An 18,540-nucleotide genomic window follows, 5' to 3' on the forward strand; every position below is an offset into this window, starting at 1 on the left:
AAGCCATATTCATCGGAAGCTTAGCAGCATAACAAGACGTGTCTCACTGTCACAGATGATGCTGCTTAACTAATGCCCAGAGTGGCAATAAAATTGCTGGCACAACCACGTGCGTTTTTCAATGTGATATTCAGAGGCCTGCTGCTAACTGATGGGCCTATATCAAAATATTTTAATAGGATTCTCATGGGGAAAATCCTCTTCCATCCAAAATAAAAATTGCTGGGAATGAAAGCCAATACTTGGTGAATAAAAAAATATGCAGTGCATGGTTGATCAATTGATGTGCGTAGCACTACTTTTCAAATATTTCTTTGAAAATGAAAAGCCAATTATTGGTGATTAAAAAATATATTATGCGTGGTTGATCAATTAATGTCACTGCTTTTCAAATATTTTTTAAACGAATTAATTCATCAGTTACCCACTCTAAACTTTTAATTGGGAGAATCAGGCATTGGCTTTTCGTCCTGAGTACTTGAAGGTCGCAATTTTTCATGACTTCCATTATTTACAATTATTGCATTAACTCTTTCTCGCAAGGCTGTATGACGCAATGACCGCGTGCCGGAAATAATGAAAACGCTGTTAAAAAGTGTATCGTGGTAATATGTGGTTGTAGTAGATGACTGGTGTGCGTAATAAGCCATGACGATGTTAATGAAAGTGCATGTGCGTGAACGAGAATTTACAAGGATAGCCAGCGAATGGGAGCCATGAGTTCTATCGCGCCGTACCCTTAAATACGGAGTTGACATTCCTTGGCCTTTTGTTGCACTTTTTTATTTCTGTCTTGGCGTGTTTTCTGATTAGTTAACGGGCCAGGATGTAACCATGTAATAGGACCAAATGAATAGCAGCGTTACAATGAGTAGAATCATTCAGTGATTCTGGGCTGAGGGTCTTTGTTGACCGTTGATTAAGAAAATATACAGTGTGTGGTTTTCAATTAATGTTCGAAGCCCCTTTTTCCAATTTTTATTTTTCAGTTCGGTATTTCCTCAATCCTTCAGCATTCTTCAGCGGCGTACTTCTTGCCTTATATATGTTTTATAGGTTAAGTGAAATGCTTTCTCGAAGGAAATAAGCACTCTAAACACGCACGTTTCACCTCCGAAGAAAATAAAAATTGGAAAAAAGGCCAGTGCTTCAAGGGGGTCAAATTGCTAAGAATGGATAAGCAATGCTTGCTGAATACAAAAATATACAGCGCGTGGTTGATCAAATAATGTTCGGTGACAGCTTTTTCCAAAATTTACTTTATAATATATCAATGCATCTAAAATTTTTATTTTTCAATGAATAAGTTCATCACTACTGATAAACTCATTCAAAAACAAAAATTGGAAAATGGGGCTTCGAGGCGGTCAATTTGCTAAGAATGAAAGAGCAATGCATGCTGATTAGAAAAATATAAAGCGCGTTGTTGATCAAATAATGTTCGAAGCCCCCTTTTTTACAATGCTTATTTTTCAACTAATTAATTTATCAGAAATTTCTTTTCCGTCAATTAGTTCATCAGTAGTGATGAATTAATTCATTGAAAAGTAAAAATTGGAAGAGTGCTTTGAAGGGGTCAAATTGCTAAAAATGAAAGGCAATGCTTCCTGACTAAAAAAATACACAGCGCGTTGTTGATTAGTTAAATTTCGAAACCCCCTTTTTCCAATATTTATATTTCAACGACATAAGTCTTCACCAATTCTTAATTTTTAATGAATTAGTTTGTCAGTACTGACGAAATAATTCATAGAAAAATAAAAATTGGAAGAAGGGTGCTTCGAAGGGGCCAAATTGCTAAAATGAAAAGGCAATGCTTCCTGAATAAAAAAGTATGCTGTGTGTTGTTGATCAATTTATGTTATGTTCGCAACCCCCATTTTCCAAATTTTATTTTTCAATGAATTATTCATCATAAATTTTATTTTTCAATGAATTAGTACTGATGGATTAGTTTACTGAAAAATAAAAATTGGAAGAAGGGTGCTTCGAGACCGTCATTTTGCTAAGAATGAAAAGCCAATGCTTCCTGATTAAAAAAAAATATATACAGCACGTTGTTGAGTAGTTCATTTTCGGAGCGCCCTTTTTTTCCAGTTTATTTTCCAAGTAAATAATTCATCATAATTACTTTTTTATTAATTAGTTAATCAGTACTGATGAATTGCTAAGATTGAAAAGGCAGTGCTCCCTGATAAAAAAAAATATACAGCCGTTGTTGATTAGTTAATGTTCGAAGCCTCCTTTTTCCAACATTTAAGTTTTTACAAATTATTTGATCAAAAAGTTTTATTTCTCAATGACTTAGTTCGTTAGTACTGATGAATTATTTCATTCAAAAATAAAAATTTGAAGGCTGCTTCGAAGGGTGCAAATTGCCAAGAATGAAAAGCCAATGCTTCCTCATTAAAAAGGTATTCAGTGCGTGGTTGATCAAATAATGTTCGAAGTCCCCTTTTTCAATTTTTATTTTTCAATGATTTAATTCATCAGTTTCCCACTCTAAATTTTTAATTGGGTGCGTCAAGCATTGGCTTTCCGTACTGAGTACTTGAAGGTCAGAATTTTTCACTACTTCCATTAGTCCTTTACTTACAATTATTTCATTAACTCTTCCTCGCAAGGCTGTTTCACGCAATGACCGCATGAGGGAAATAATCGAGGGGCTGCTTTAAAAAAATGCATCACGGTAATATTGTGAACTGCTAGCCTAAGAACAGGACTTCACTGCTGCTGAAAAGCTTTCATTTTCTTTCAGTCAAGTACATTCATTTGGAATAAACAGCGCGAAGGACGAGGACGAAGATGAAAGGACACAAACACAGAGCTGACTGTCAACTGATTTTATTTCAGAAGTGTGCAAGTATATATATATATATATATATATATATATATATATATATATATATATATATATATATATATATATATATATATATATATGTATTGTGAGCCTTCTGTGGACCTTCTTTCATTTGTACATACCACCATCATCGTCCCGCGGCGCCGGCTCCGGCGCGTGCCTGGGTTGGTGATCGGATTAAAAACGCTAGGCAAGGCTTCGCTGTCCTTGCCGCCACGACCTCGCCGTCTTGACCTAGCCTTCTTCCACAAGTGGTGGAGGTGAGAATTGATCCCCTTGCTGTTTTGTGCCCTGCTTCTCGCTGGAGCTGCGTTCCGGTCGCTGTTTACCGCCTGCCACCATCGTTATGTCTACCAAGAGCACCCACGAATCGGCAGGACCCTCTACCTCGGCTGCACCACCCCCTCCGACTGTGCCCACACGACAACGCGACCCGCCGCTGTTCGCTGGTCGTCGCGACGAAGACGTCGATGACTGGCTGGACACCTGTGAACGGTGCAGTAACTACAACCGGTGGGACAATGCTCTAAAATTTTTGAATGTTTCTTTCTACCTCATTGAGGTCGCCAGAACCTGGTCTATTAACCGCGAACCTCACACCACTAACTGGACAACATTCAAGCAGCAGTTCCGCCAATATTTCGCCGACCCAGCAGTTCGGACTGAGGTCGCGAAGAACAAGCTCGCCTCTCGCCTCCAAGGTCCCGATGAGTCGTACGCGTCTTACATAGAGGCCATACTTGCACTCTGCCGGCGTGTTACTCCCACCATGCCGGAACCTGAACGCGTACACCACATCTTAAAAGGAATTAATTCTGTGGCTTATAATACCCTGATTGCCCAGAATTCTTCTACTGTTGACGCCATTATTGCGACCTGCCAACGCATCGACCAGCTGCAGTCCTCCCAATTGCAGCCCGGCATTGCTACTGGCCCGACCTATGCTGACCTGGATCTACGGGCACTGATTCGAGCCATCATCCGGGAGGAGCTCCAAGCCCTCAAGCCTCTCTGTCGACACGGGTGCGATCATTCTTCCGTACCTTCTAATGACGCCGGTCTCCGCAACATCATTAAAGATGAGCTGGCACCAATCACGCGACCTATGGCGTCCGACCCTCCTGCATCCCGCCCAGCATCGACTTACGCGCACGTCGCAGCATCACCCCCTCCTTTTGTTCCGCCACCCCAAATGGCATCGCCCTACAACCACATCAACGCCGTGACGACGGCTCAGCCTACGCCACCTTATTACGCACCCTGGCGCCCCTCTCGCCCAGTGGAAGAAGGCTTGTGGAAGAAGGCTAGGTCAAGACGGCGAGGTCGTGGCGGCAAGGACAGCTAAGCCTTGTCTAGCGTTTTTAATCCGATCATCAACCCAGGCACGCGCCGGAGCCGGCGCCGCGGGACGATGATGATGGTATGTACAAATTAAAGAAGATGATGATGGCATGTACAAATGAAAGAAGGTCCACAGAAGGCTCACTGTATATATATATATATATACATGGCTTGAAGCGTAACAGAAAATGCCAATTATCTCGTTTTACGCCTTGCCAAAAACGCCAGCTCTTTGTCCGATAACGCAAGGGAACGAATGCTACTGCACCGTTCCCCAAACTCCAAAATTATTTCGGCTTCAATTATCTCCCTTGTGAGGAGGTCTGTATTTTGTCTTGTAAGATTTGCATTTATCGAAAAGGGGTTTGCATTCTATTTTACGTTCCTTAGTGCATGTGAGCTTGGGGACCGTTGCATTAGCACTCCTTCCCTTGCGTTATCAGACAAAGCGCTGGCGGTCTTCGCAAGGCGTAAGACGAGATAATTGGCTTTGGTTTCGGCATGGGCATTGCATCTGTTTTTTGTGTCACGCTTCAAGCCATGTGTATATATATATATATATATATATATATATATATATATATATATATATATATATATATATATATATATATATATATATATATATATATATATATATATATATATGTTTATATGTATGCTGGCACACTTCTGTACATAAAATCAGTTGACAGTCAGCCCTGTGTTTGTGTCCTTCTCATCTTCGTCCTCGTACTTCGCGCTGTTTGTTCCAAATGACAGCCAACTAGCCTGCACTTCAGCGCTTGTTAAGTACTTTGAGAACGAAAAATTTTCAATGCGAAAGTGCAGTAATATCGATGCGCGCTAATTCTCTCCTGTTCGGCGGATGCGACCGCACCTACGATCATGGCGGTTGTTCTCAACATAACCGCTAGATGGCACCACCTGCACAAAGAGCGATCCACCCGCGATCACCTACCGTGATCTTCTACCGCGCGGCTCACGTGCTGATTGCTCGCGACGAGGCAGGACTGTGTGCTGCCGTCCAATCATGTGGCGTCATCGTCGTGAAGGCGCTCTGGACATGCAAAGCCACAGCAGCCATAATCTCCGCTATTGGATTCTGTCGTGAATCGCCGTTTATTTATGTTCATAAAAACTCCTTGTGTAATCAACGGGAATTCGCTAGGAGCTGCCGCGATCACCTAGCAAACCAGCGCCGCCCTGGGAGCAGCAGTGAGAGTACTGCAGGGTCACTCCGGCGCAGCCAGCATAACAGACTGTGTATATCCAAAGCAAGATACCAAAGCACTGCAAAAGACAGCATGCCAATAAATGTATATTTCGGCAGCGACTTACGCCTTAGGTGTTTGAATTCTCAGTTCCTTTATTTCGCAAAGGCAATTTAAAAGTTGCGAGCGCGTTTTTTTTTTCTTTTTTTTTTTTAATCGGGACGCATATATTACTGGAAGGAGGGGACGTCGGGCTCCTCTGGAAAAGCGCTAAATTGCACGCCTCCGACTATCAACGCGCACGCGCACTTCCCCTCAATAAATGCCTGTATTAGGCGGACTTACAATCCTGCCCGCATTAGGGAGTGCTTTCGCATGGCTAGTGCATCCATTACCGTAGTGCGTGTCCTTTGTTTTCGTATAGCGATGCGGCATAATTTCTTTGTCTCAATGTTGCGGCACCCGCGAACTTCATATTTCTGCTCTATAGGCATCTGTCAGCATTTTAAATATTGAGTTTATCTAAAACGTGCTACCTAAAATGTGTATCTGCTCAGTCGGAAGCTACCGGACGGTGTCATTGAGGAAACACACTCATGCTGTGCCGCGTGCGCTTGCCGCATATGCGCGTAGGCCGTTCATTTAGCATAATTTCTGCACAATAATTCTAGGGCCCGGCGGCGTCACAATACTCCCGACATCTTGAGGCTGAGTGCAGGACAGCAAGAACAGCAAAAATACGTTGTTGTTTTTTTGCAGTTTTTGCAGCTACTTTGCTGCCGCTGCCCGATGAGACTCGCCTGACGTTGCTAGCTACCGAATCGCCCAGTTTGCAGTTCTGCTCTGCTAGCTCCGCTGCTGAAGACGTCGTGCATATCATGGATGTATATTATTATGGGACGGCTTCCATGTAAAGCGGAGCGAAAGTCTAACGTTTAATATACATTAGCCCGTCCCTAAGCGCCGTCCACTGTCGACTCGATGTGAAACCGACTAGGCCTATACTCGGGGACAACTTTCTGTGGCAATGGAGCCAAAGCTACGAGGGCGGGGCTTTCCTAACTGTATTACTACGCCATGTAGTTCCATGTGCCTGGCTTCGGCTGCGGTTTCGGCAACGAGCGATACGCGATACGACGATACGATAAAAGCAGACGAGCGATACGAACGCGAGCAGAAATGGGCGGAGAAGAGCGGCCGACGCATCCCACCCGGCCCCCGCCTACGCTCTTGCGCTTTACGAGATTGTCGACAGGCCGCGCAGCCATCGACATGAACGCTGTCTATTAAACTCCCGCTGTACTGGCTAGTACTGTAGTTTAAGCCTGATACAATAATAAGCTTAATAGTTTCGTCATGGTTTAAGATTCCACAGCATCCACTGAGAAATTTCTGGAGGCACTATATGCTTGTGCGGAGTGAGCTGGTGCGTTTCGGCTCCGTAGCTTCCACCACATTGCCACAGAAAGTTGTCCCCGAGTATAGTGACGACTAGGGCAGGCGGGTAACAGCGCAATTCGTCTCCCGTCGCGCCAGTGAGAGACGCCGTTGCCGAAAACTCAGCAAGGCATGCTGTCGGTGCTAGAGTATATATCGGGAAGTCTCCATGTACACCAGGTTCAACTTGTACGAGCCCAGCTTAAAATGAAATGAGTAAATTCTGCTCCCCTTTTTGGGAGTTCAGTCTGGGTGTCTGAATGCTCACAAAGAATATCTAAAGTTTTGCGCTTGCAAAGCTCGCCGACCGCGGAATCGACGCCATGTGTGTAATTGTAACATTCTCCAACGCAGACAGTGTGAAAGTGAATCAAGCGAGCAGAAGCGCACAACCTTCCCAGGGTGCGCAATCATGCATGCACAGTTATCTATCCTGTGTCGTCACTGCATGCTGTTTGCTCTGCTGACTCTAAGTCACAGTTCTTTTATGCCGTCATACTTTTTAAGTATGTACACGTTTTTGCAGGGATATCAGTGTCGATGGAGTTTTTAAAAACGGAGTCTTTGCCTGGCTTATATTTCAAATCAAAATAAAATATTTTCACAGTAAAGTGAGAGGTTGGCATTGCATGGGGAGCATCTCTGCATAACCAGTAAAGCAAACACGTTCCTTCCGACGATTAAAAAATTGGTGTCTATACTCCTTTAACTGCAGTTAATTGCCTAAACGTTACGCTCTATTGCCTTGCCATGGTGGTGCAGTGGTTAGGGCGCTCAACTACTCTGTCCAAGGTTGCGGGATTGAATCCCGGCCGCGGAGGCCGCTTTTTGATGGAGGCGAAAAACATGCTGTGCGATGTCAGTGCACGTCATAGAGGCCCAGGTAGTCGAAATTTCTGGAGCCCTCCACTGTGGCGTCTTTCATAGCCTGAGTCGCATTGGGACGTTAAACCCCATAAACCAAATCAAACCACTATGCTATATCGCCATGATTGTAGGTGTCCTTTGTAGTAGCGTATCGTGTGGATGTCTTCTACGACTAAGCATGGCAAAAAAGTTTTTAGTGATGAGCTCTCTTCGGATAAAATATGATTTGCTCCTCGCTGAGCACAGAGCTGCGTACGTGCGCTTGAGTTTTCGTCCTACGGAAATACGGAAACAGTCTGGTCGACGGAAAATATCCTCTGTCTGTGTGTGCAAACATTCCCATTCCCCACTCACTGAAGGACAAACACCGCCGGCCGTGTTTGCGAGGCGCGCGTGTGAGCACTTGTAGGAGCTTCTGTACACAGTGTCTGCGCCCGTTTCCTCCGACAGCGATGTGGTCGCTCACGTACCTTCATCTTTTGACACGCCACGCGACGACGGGGAAAAGATAAATCGTGCCACGCTGCTGTGACCAGCAACAGCGAATTCATCAGAGAAAAAGAAAGGAGCTTCCACCTCTAACTTTTCTGTTCAGTCACTTCAGCATGCTTTCGAAACCTAGGCCGCAGCCCGACCATTAGAGAGAGAATTCCATTTTCGTAAAGTTAGAGCGTTCTGTGAATCGGACAAAAAGCAAGCTAATGCCGCCAAAGACGAAGCAAGCTGCAGAAGCGTAAGGAAAGCCCACGCCCCGACGTCTACTCTTCGCACTAGTATTGTGTTTACCCTTGGGACGCCTTGCTTCATGATCCGATATTTTCCGGCGCAGAACAAGTTATGGCCATGCCGGGCGCAAAGAACGTCAAACAAAGAGAGCCAGTAAGAAGAATTCTGTTTGGCATATGACCTTTCGTCGCCGAGACGCAAGCTAGAGAAAGGGAGGGGGAGGCATGCATATTTCTGAGATAGTTCGAAACTGATTTCTAAGCTGGACCTTCCTTGCACAGCGTCTGCAATGACAGCAGCCGTCTATAACCCTCGCTTTTCCTGTCCTCTTTCTGATCAACGAAACTGTGACGAAGAAGCCTGGACTGCCGACCTTCTAGAATCATAGGCTGAGCTCGATGGCATCTGTCCCAGCCCACTGGCTTTGGCTATGGAGCTCGTGCAGAGTATTTGGTGCCGCGTTAGCCGCGTTCGGCGCTTGCAAGTTGATCCTATGGTGGTGGTCTCAGCAGCGACTCTACCTGGCGCTCCGAAACATTCCCGGACCGGGAGGGCGGTGGCCGCTGCTCTTCACACCTCGCTACTTCTTCCACTCCGTGTCCACAAATCCACGCCGAGTAGGTAGCACAGTTGGTGAGTCAGCGTTGCACTTTTGCACCGACGGCATGCTTCTTTTCATTACCTATGCCATAACCTTCACCTGTTCAAAATAGATTCTCTGCTATGGATCGAGTTGCATTGCTGCCGGCCGGTATCCATCCTTCTACGAAAAAATACATAGATGACGTATTACCTCGTTAAACCGTGTGTAATGATGGGACAGGGTCACGTTTGAGTATTCGAATTCGTGCTCAGTGCATATTTCTGGGCCTATGTATAACTCTTAACACTAAGCACTAGCCGTTATGGGTCGCGATTAAACGGAAGCTAGAGAAAAGAAAATAAAAATGCTCCTGTCGAGTTGGCCGATTGGCCGAGGCGCTTCACTGCTGATTCTAAGGAGGATAGTTAAATCCTGGTCATGGTAGCTCCTTTTCGATGGAGGCGAAAAGAGAGATACACGTGCACTGTGCAATGCGAGTGTGTGATAGAGAGCCGGAGGTGGTCGAAAATTTCATAACCATACATTACCGCCTTCCTCATAGCCTGAGTCGCTTTGAGACGTTAAGCTCCACCCTCCAAACCAAACCAAAAATATAAGAAAATAAGGCCCAAGCTTGAACTTATTCCTAGTTTATTTCGTGTAAACAGTACGTCAGTCCATGCAATATACCTCTATTCGATATAAAAGCTAAGTAGCAGCCCAGAATAAGGCATAGACAGTGCCCATCGGTGGTCGCGTTTCGTACTATTAAAACTCTCATCAAAACGCCACAGGACGCTGCACAAAATACCACAAACATGCACAAACTGTTGCGCGTATTCGCTTCCTATCCTTACGATATGGCTTTTACGGAAAGCTAAGCCTTTCAAAGATCAAGTACTACCTACACCATATTCAATTCATTTGTTGCAGGAAGAGTGTCTACAAAAGCAGTTTCGTAAAAAAATGTCATGGTTGATATTGCATCGATTTATAATCTGTCTGCAGATATTGCTAATCTATCGCTAAAAATTCGTGGAAAAGGTGCTTAACGCAGTAAAACAGGTCGCTCTTTATTTCTGCGTGGTCTTTGGATTATCACTTCTCAGGGGGCTCTGTAACCCTGTCATGAGCACGAGCATATTATCAAAGGGCAGCGTTCCGGTAAGATTTTGATCGGTGTTTCTCGATTACAACCAAGCCGCCAGGTGTCTCGTCTGTTACTGCCACAGAGTTCTTCCAATGGATCCGAGGACTGAGCGAAATCCATCGGTCGACGGGCATCTTCAAGATATACGCAGGCCTCGAACCTGTCGTCTTCCTCTGCAGGGCTGAAACAGCAGAGGTAAGCCCATACCTGTAAAGGAATAGCGTATATGAATTAACAGTAAACAAAAACAAAATATGTTTATTAATGTGCAGTTGTCATTATTACTGCTTACAAAATTGAAATCGCAAATTTGTTGAATGCCTATTGTTCTTTTTTTTTATTCTTATACTTAGTCCAAACGTCCTGGCGACGTTAAAAAAGTGCTAGGAGCCAATACTATTTAAATGGAGACAGTTGGCGCCGAAAGATGATGAAATGCTGAAAAATGCGTGGAACTGACACTAATTTCAAAGACTACAGAAAATAGCCGGGTAGTTTCTCGATGAAAATGCAATGCGTAATAGCTATAAAAATAAAGTATAAAATTTTTACTGCTGCGAAATGATTGTGGACTGGAACGTTTTGGGCACAGCACCCTGGAATTATTTCTGTACAAACCAACAAAACGTCTCTGAAACTACATCTGATGAGATTGAGTTAAGACCCTCCACACTTTGTTCTGCTTATAATTTATTCGCCGAAACCTACCAATCACGCCGACAAACGCGCCGATAATGCCTTGGCACTATTTGTTGTATATCACTTCAGCCTCGTTTTAGGCGAATGGTAGCCTTAGCTGCTTACGTGCCATAAAATCCAGCGCAATGCAGCATTAGAAATAACTTGACACTATTAGGTATATCTCTTGTTTAACGTCACATAAATGTCGATATTATAACAGGCTATGCCTCCAATGGCAGTGCTTGAGACCTGTAGCTGATGTCGGTATTGTTGCAATTGCGTCCTTTTTATGTAAACAGGACTTATAATTCATCCTCTAACTATATTACTTCGCAGCTATGTGAGTAATTTTATGAGTCACATGGAAATAGTGTTTTAAACTGACTTGTTGAAAAGTATGCCGCTTACAATAATGTAGACTTCAACCGCAGCCACTGCTCTCTAGCGCATCGAACTTGAAGAAGTCCGTTATCTACAATAACTTGCACCCATGGCTGGGATCGGGAGGTCTTCTTACTAGGTGAGTGACACACTCCTTATTTAACACATTTTTCAGAAGTTATCGACGTAAAAGCTACAAAAATAACTTCCCCGGCAACCGATGTTGAGGTTCAACATTATGGATCAGTATCGCCAGCTTCTTAACCACGGCTGAAAAACATTTTTCCTCTGTAAATGAAACATTTTTAAAAGCTTGCGCTGCCAAAAATTACAACCTGGAGTGCTTAGTGCATTTTACACGATAGTTCAAAATGTATGCGATTTTCGTTTGCTAATCTTGGCAGTAAAATCAATTACCTTTCCATCGTTTACACTGGCTAAACTATGGGCTACTGTTATATCTATATATGCCAAAAACTACGATACAAATGGCGTGCAGAGGCCAATTTTTCTCTGGGGGTTCTACAACTGAAAGTTTCCATACATACAAAATGCAGGCACACTGCAAAATGATGCATTTCAAGCAAAAACACCCTACAAAGTTCAAATCAAGGCTTAGTATACACTATGAATGATAAGTACTACGAATGGTGGGATAACTTGAGCCATGTGAGTCGCATACTGTGTTAGTAAATAGCGCAACGAAGTAGCGAGCTCCTTAAGCTAGGTGTAAACTACACATCGAATGTAAAACTTAAGCAGTAGTATTCGTTTTGTTGTACGTCATAGAGGCGGGTGGAATACCCATCAAGTTGCGCTCCTGTGTACTGTTCCAGGCCGAAATTAAAAACAAACACCACCCTCAAACTAGTCGTAACCTTTCGGTCATCTATGCTCACGTATAGCAAGAAACTAAGGTGATCCGTGGTTCATTTTAATGAAATTCTGAGGAGGGATTTCAGTTGACCCCTTAAAATTGATTGCCATAGTTTAACAATGGAGGCACTACTTTCACTAAAAAACGGAGCTGTCGTTAGTTAGATAGGCTGAGGAATAAATATCTAGCCAATATCACAGGTAAACGGCGGGGCACCGATGTAATCTACTGCAGGCGGATCACGGAGGTTGAAACACTGTGTAGTTGACTTCGAAACTATATGATCGCGAGTTTTTTTTTTCACTGCCGGCGTCATAAGTTTTAACAGAGTGGGGCAATTTCTAATAGGATTTGTCAGCAATAAAGGCATCTTTTGCTGTCTCAGACATATAAACATAACTAAAAACAGCTGTAAAGTCAACTTTTACAGAGAAAAAAACTTGATCTTGTTGTCTTCGGCATCTATTCACTGCAAACTGCGAAAAATTGTAGCACATGGTTAGAAGTTTTCACTTAGCCTTAGCGGACTGATTATCATTTTTATTTTCTTGTGTTCGCAGTGCAAGTGCCCTGTGCACTGCTTTCAGCACGCGTCGAAAGCAGGAGACCCACAATTTTTTTTTTGTACCTTAAGAGCGCGAATGATTTTACGCGGTGTTACTGCGCAGCTCTGGAGAGCGCTGGCGATCACACCGCAAGCTGCTCACGCCCGCTTTCCACTTCCGGGTGCTCGAAAACTTCCTGCCCATCATCAACGAGCAGGGCGATCGGCTTGTTGAAGAACTGGGCAGACTTGCGAACAACGAACACGTCAACCTGTTCCCTGCGCTTTCGAAGTGCGCACTGGCCACAATATGCGGTGAGACTTTATGTAGGAACGCGGAAAAAAAAAGATCCCATCTGGATAAAACCTAGCCAACAAATCATTACTTGACTCATAAAAAATGTGTATTAAAAAAAGTGTCGTAAAGTCTTTTTTTTTTCTTAAATAGCGGATTTTGATTTGTGGTAGGTGATGTTTTTTGAGTGAATCACCCTTCCGCTTGTCCTCGGGCACATCAATTTCACAGGTTTTCGATCACTGGGCATTACAATCTCTTTCATCATCAAGAGGAGAGAAAAGTAAGAACTTAAATTTCTTGCGATGCTACATTCCTCTGGCCAATTAGGCGCTAGACGAGCACGTGACAGCCCAGCACAGCGCATGACGATAAACAGCACATGAGTTGATAAACGAGGCAAACAAGGGAAAACATTTAGAGGTTGGATTTCGCAGCTTTCGCATTTTCCGTGACAGTTCTCACTCATATAATCGGGATTATGTAACAAATCACGGTATAGATTAATTCACTTTATCTGTTTGTTCGTTTTTAGCATGAATCATGCTTGGGAGTGCAATAAAGCCGTCGATTTATCTAGTGCCATCTTTGCCAAAAGTAATCGAGCAGCCCAGCCGGCTGGCCCAGCAGCCGCGTAGCCGATCAGTGGCGTGGCGCTCGCCGTGGCCGCTGCCCCCCGGCTGCGTGTGTCAGCTGGCTGACGTAAGCGTGCTCCCTCGTTATCTTTCTTGGGATGATAAAATGTAAGCGGGGAACAATTGTGGCGTCCGATTTCGGGCCTTTTGAGCGCTGTGCATGGAGGGTGCTGCGCGCAGCAAACCTCACTCAGCGCTCATTTTTGGCTGGCACCGTGAAGCTGCGCTCTTCGTTAGAACACCTTGCGCGCCGAATCCTAATACGGAGCTCTTGTAGATGCAACGATTTTGAAAATAAATGCTTCTTTCCTGTTTGGAATGTTTGCACAGTGAGATAGGGTACGGATATCTAAAACTCAGTGCGATTTTTCCCGGGATTCTTATAGTCATTGATTGTGGCGTTTCGTTGAGCTAAAGAGAAACAAAAATGAGTGCCTTACGTATTTTTAAGTGCGGCTATTCATGTCTTTGTAATGAGGCAAATCCGCCAGCGTCGCATTTGCGGCGCAACGGCTTTCGCGATTCTAACGCCAAACTGAATGCCGTAAATTTGAGCACAGATTGCAACAGCGTTAAAAATATTTTGCAGTAACGAATGAGTGCTGTGAATTCTCCCTAGCATATGATCTCCCACGAGAGCCTCGCTACTACGAAGAGTGCATACAAAGAAATTGCTCTACTTGCATTTGACCTCCCGCTAAATCCTCACCCTGTTGTGACCAGGGACTTCAGCAGGGGCTGGGAGTTCTAGCTTTGCGAATGTGATGTTTCGTTGCACTTGAAGGTTCCATTTCGACATCTTATTTATTCAGTTACCTACGGCACCACTCTGCCAGCGGGCACTAAATTACCAACCAAGTATCTCGGTAATGGCGAGTAACACAAAACTAGTTCGCAGTCTAATGCCCCGTGTCCGGTTTTCTGTTCATTTCCAGAACATACTGCACTTTGGTTGGTCCCATTGTGCTGCCGTAAAAAATAAAAGGAAAAACAAAAACGGCTGCACTAATAGAGAAAATGAGGGCCGTATGTTCGAGGTGTAAGAATGACATTTTTTCATGCAGTTCGCTCATCATCAAACGAAAAATTGGGCCCCGCCGGTGCGGCGCAATGGTTTGGGCGCTCGACCCTGTGCCCATGAATGCGGGATCAAATCCCGGCTGCAGCTGGCGTTTTTCGGTGGGGGCAACAAGCAAGGTGCCCGTATGCTGTGCGATGTCATTGCACGTTAAATAACCCCAGGCGGTCAAAATTTCCGGAGTCCTCCAATACGGCGTCTCTCATAGAGTTGCTATAGGACGTTAAACCTTACAAACCAAACCAAAAATTGGCCGCAAGTTAACGCATGGATGTAATTACCGGCGCAGTTGTCTTTTTGTATGTTACCACATGGCGCGAAATACAGTATGTAGCAAGAGGGGCACTTGAAAGAGGTGAAAAGCTTTGCTTATTTTTCTCTCCTCTTGCTTTACCTAGCGTCACAGCAAAAGACCGTCGTGACCACAACAAACGAGTAGGAACCGCAGGAAAAAGCGCATAGAGTTTTCGAAAATCCATTCCCCACCTTACTTTCCCGACACTCCAAACAACCAGAAAAGCAAGTATGTGCCCAATCGCTGCAACTGCCGAAGCATTGTGCATGAATGCATTCTGTCGAACACAGCACCAGCCAACAAAGAGAATTAAGCGAGTTATGCATGCGGAGCGTCCTTCGTATACTATCTTAATTTTTATCATCCAGAGAAGGACAGCAAGAAAGCATGCTTACGTCTTACACTCGCCGCCGGTGAGAAGCGGCCAGCGATGGCAATGGTATCGCCGTCCCTCGGCCCGCGCCTGCTCCGCGAGCCGGCGGGGCTGCTCGGTTACTTTATGCAGACATGGCACGCGTGCACCAGTTTTGAAGGTATTTTGTAGGAAACGTTTCATCTAAATATGCATGCTGGAACCTAACTTTTATTTCGATTGGTTCTGGGCATCTTAAATGAGCAAATAGCTTTAAAGGGGGGTGGGGGGAGGGGGGACACGAATTTTTCTCTTGTACATTTTTGGAAATAGTGCGTAGCGATTCTGTAAGCATGGCTCGGCGCTAGAAGCACGACATAGCATTTCATAATTTATTATCGTATTATTGGTATTAAGCAGTTTCGGTTTAGGTTCGTAGTTGCCATATTTTTACTTGCCGTAAAAAACGAACAGAAGACATTATATTGAAATATCATGTGAACCAACAACTTCTGACGACAATGAGTAGGCGCGTCGTCTGCTCTTTTTACAGTGATGGCGAAATCACACTGCGGAAACAGCTGGCCAGCTGCGTCCGCAAACATAATGTTTATTTTGTGTCAGCTATCCTGTCCCGCCGCACCAACACGAACTACTGGAAACATGTTGTTGTTATCCGCCAACAGCTGTCGTCAACTTGTTCTTCACACACAAATGAAGCACATGACAAGCTTTCCATCGGTTTGCGATTTGGTGTCAGTACCCATTTAATGCACAGAACAAGCCTTTTAGAATTCACTGCTATGAAACGCTTGTGCACCATGTTCTAATAATTTACTCTCCATTGATGGCTATAAGAGGGTGTTAAATGCAATTGCCGAATAACAGCACATTTTCGTTTAAACTAGAATAACATTGAGAGGAGCGAATGCAATCTGGTATCTGTACCTAATTTGGTGGCATTTTTTGCATATATAGCGAGAATAATTGCTGCATCTTCGCTTAACTCTAGCAACAAATTGCCGAACTTATTTGAATTGAAGCTCATCGTGTTAGCAATACGAAATCCAGATTTAAATTTCGAAGACTGGGTTACATGCTAAGAAGCTGTTCTGCCATCGCCACATCGTTTATCAGTACAGCTGTGGCAGTATACGTAGTGGCGGAGTTGTAGCGGGCTTCGCTCCACAAGGCAGTGCCTAGCGCACTGGTCTTGACGCAGAAGGTTTATCTTTTAACGCGGCGAGGGAACGGCTGGTCCAAAGCGATAGTACATTTTTGAAGACAAAAGATGGCGACAAAAAAAAAGCGCTTTCAACTTAGCAAGGGCCGTGAGCGTGCTGTAGAAGACCATGAAGTGCCATCATATGGCACGAACGAGCGCCTGTAAGATGGGGCAACTCGGTAATGTCCACGATGCTGGCGAACGAAAGATCACTTGAGTTAAATGCGAATATTCATCAGATGATCGTAAAGTAGTGTTCGCTTTGTAGATTCACCTTCTTTCCTTTCAACCCATAGCGCATCACTTTATTTTCGTTTGTTAGCTTAGCAGTTTGCTTAAATGACTGAAAAACTTATATTCGAATAAGTACGCTACGATTCTATTGTTAGCATCAGCACAGAAAATGTAAGCGAAAAAAAAACTGGAGCTCATCTCTACTCCTAACTAAGATGCTTCAACACTCCTCGCATGGAGGAAGTCTGTAAGAAATTGCATAGTTCGCTCTTCATATGCCCTCGAGATGTTGCTTTGTATCAGCGAAAGAATATCGGCAACACGAAAATAGAGATTGTTCTTTCCTGGTCTCACTAGAAAATTACAAATTATCTAGCAAGCATCAATCCTGCAGTATTCGTACAAGATTCTTCTACCAACTTATGAGCCTAACTTTCGCCCTTAATATTTATTGTTGCTTACTCCTGATAACTCGCAGCATTTTTGTGTGTTTATACGTGCTGTCATGACAAGCTATTTGTAACTTGTCACCATTTATTCAGCTTGTCAAGTTTTCTACATTCCCACAAATCACCGAATCCGGATTCATTTCTGAGGAGACTGCTCGCACCAATTCTTCAACACATGCAAACAGCTCGCCCTCACTCGCACACGTGCACGCATGCGGGTACTAACGCCACAAGTTTGTCTCCCAAAAAATGAGCGCACATGGGGCTTGTGCACTCCTAGTGTCGACGCAAGGGGAAAAAAATATGGAATCGCTCATTCAAAGAAGCGGGGAACGTAAGTGCCCATCTTTAGCTCTCTGGTATTAAACAAGGACCACCACTGCGCGAGGACCTCGCCGGGATGGCGCAGTGGTTACGGCGCTCGATTACTGTTCCAAGGACGCGGGATCGAATCCCGGCCTCGGCGGCCGTTTTTCGATGGAGGCGAAAAGCAAAGCGCCCGTGTGCTGTGCGATGTCTGTGCACGGTAAAGAACTCGAGGTGGTCAAAATTTCCGGAGTCCTCCACTACGGCGTCTCTCATAGCCTGAGTTGCTTTGGTACGTTGAACACCACAAACCAAACCAACACAAACCACTGCGCGAGGGTATTCTTAATATGCCTCGCTTTGTGAAATAGAAAAAAGGGAGGAATCTTCAAATCTTTACGTGATGTATGGAGCTTCAGGCTGCTACTCAGAACTTTCACTTGCTTCTTTGGCTGTCAGCATCCTGCCTTCAGTGCTTAATGCGCCAGAAAAAATAGGAGTGTTGCCGAAGAAAAATGAAAGGGAATGCCACATTTTATTGTGCAAACTTAATGAGCCTTCTTCTGTGTCTTCCTACAGAGACTGCAATGGGGCTCAATGTCCACTCTCCAGAAAGGACCAGTGCTGTGTCTGCGTACGAGAAAGATCTGGAACTGTGAGTCTTGCGCAACGCTTTTAAACTCCCTTTCTGCGCAGCAGTATAGCATGCAGGATTTGGCGTCACAAAGTCCCTGTCTAGCTTGCTCTCTGCCCGCTTTTGTTTTTGTACCGCCAGCTTCGGGTCTCACGCTTTATGATTTTTACGCAGTCTCAAGAGGAAAATATACAACAGTTGCATCTTACCCTTACTCACGAATGGGGCTGAAACGTGGAGGCTAACCAAGAGAGTTCTACTCAAGTTGAGGACAACGCAGAGGGCTATGGAACGAAAACTGGTAGGGGTAACATTAAGAGATAGGAAGCGTGCAGAGTGGGTCAGAGAAATAACTCAGGTTACCGACATTCTA

The 18,540-nt window shown here is 44.4% G+C and overlaps 1 protein-coding gene across 1 annotated transcript in view; it reads left to right on the forward strand.

Annotated features, from left to right (window-relative positions):
* The first annotated feature begins 8,843 nt into the window (after nucleotides 1-8,843).
* The window catches only part of LOC146183614 (cytochrome P450 4V2-like), a 67,743-nt gene continuing 58,046 nt past the window's right edge, over nucleotides 8,844-18,540 (forward strand). Inside the window, exons 1-5 of the mRNA XM_084608386.1 lie at nucleotides 8,844-9,081; nucleotides 10,264-10,376; nucleotides 11,294-11,382; nucleotides 12,789-12,979; nucleotides 18,113-18,188. Of these exons, the coding sequence (XP_084464512.1) occupies nucleotides 8,847-9,081; nucleotides 10,264-10,376; nucleotides 11,294-11,382; nucleotides 12,789-12,979; nucleotides 18,113-18,188 (704 nt within the window). The 5' untranslated portion in view covers nucleotides 8,844-8,846. The remainder of the gene's footprint in view (nucleotides 9,082-10,263; nucleotides 10,377-11,293; nucleotides 11,383-12,788; nucleotides 12,980-18,112; nucleotides 18,189-18,540) is intronic.

This window comes from Amblyomma maculatum, chromosome 7 (genome assembly GCF_055883805.1).
Source record: "Amblyomma maculatum isolate TAMU_Amacu chromosome 7, ASM5588380v1, whole genome shotgun sequence".
NCBI classification, from domain to species: domain Eukaryota; kingdom Metazoa; phylum Arthropoda; class Arachnida; order Ixodida; family Ixodidae; genus Amblyomma; species Amblyomma maculatum.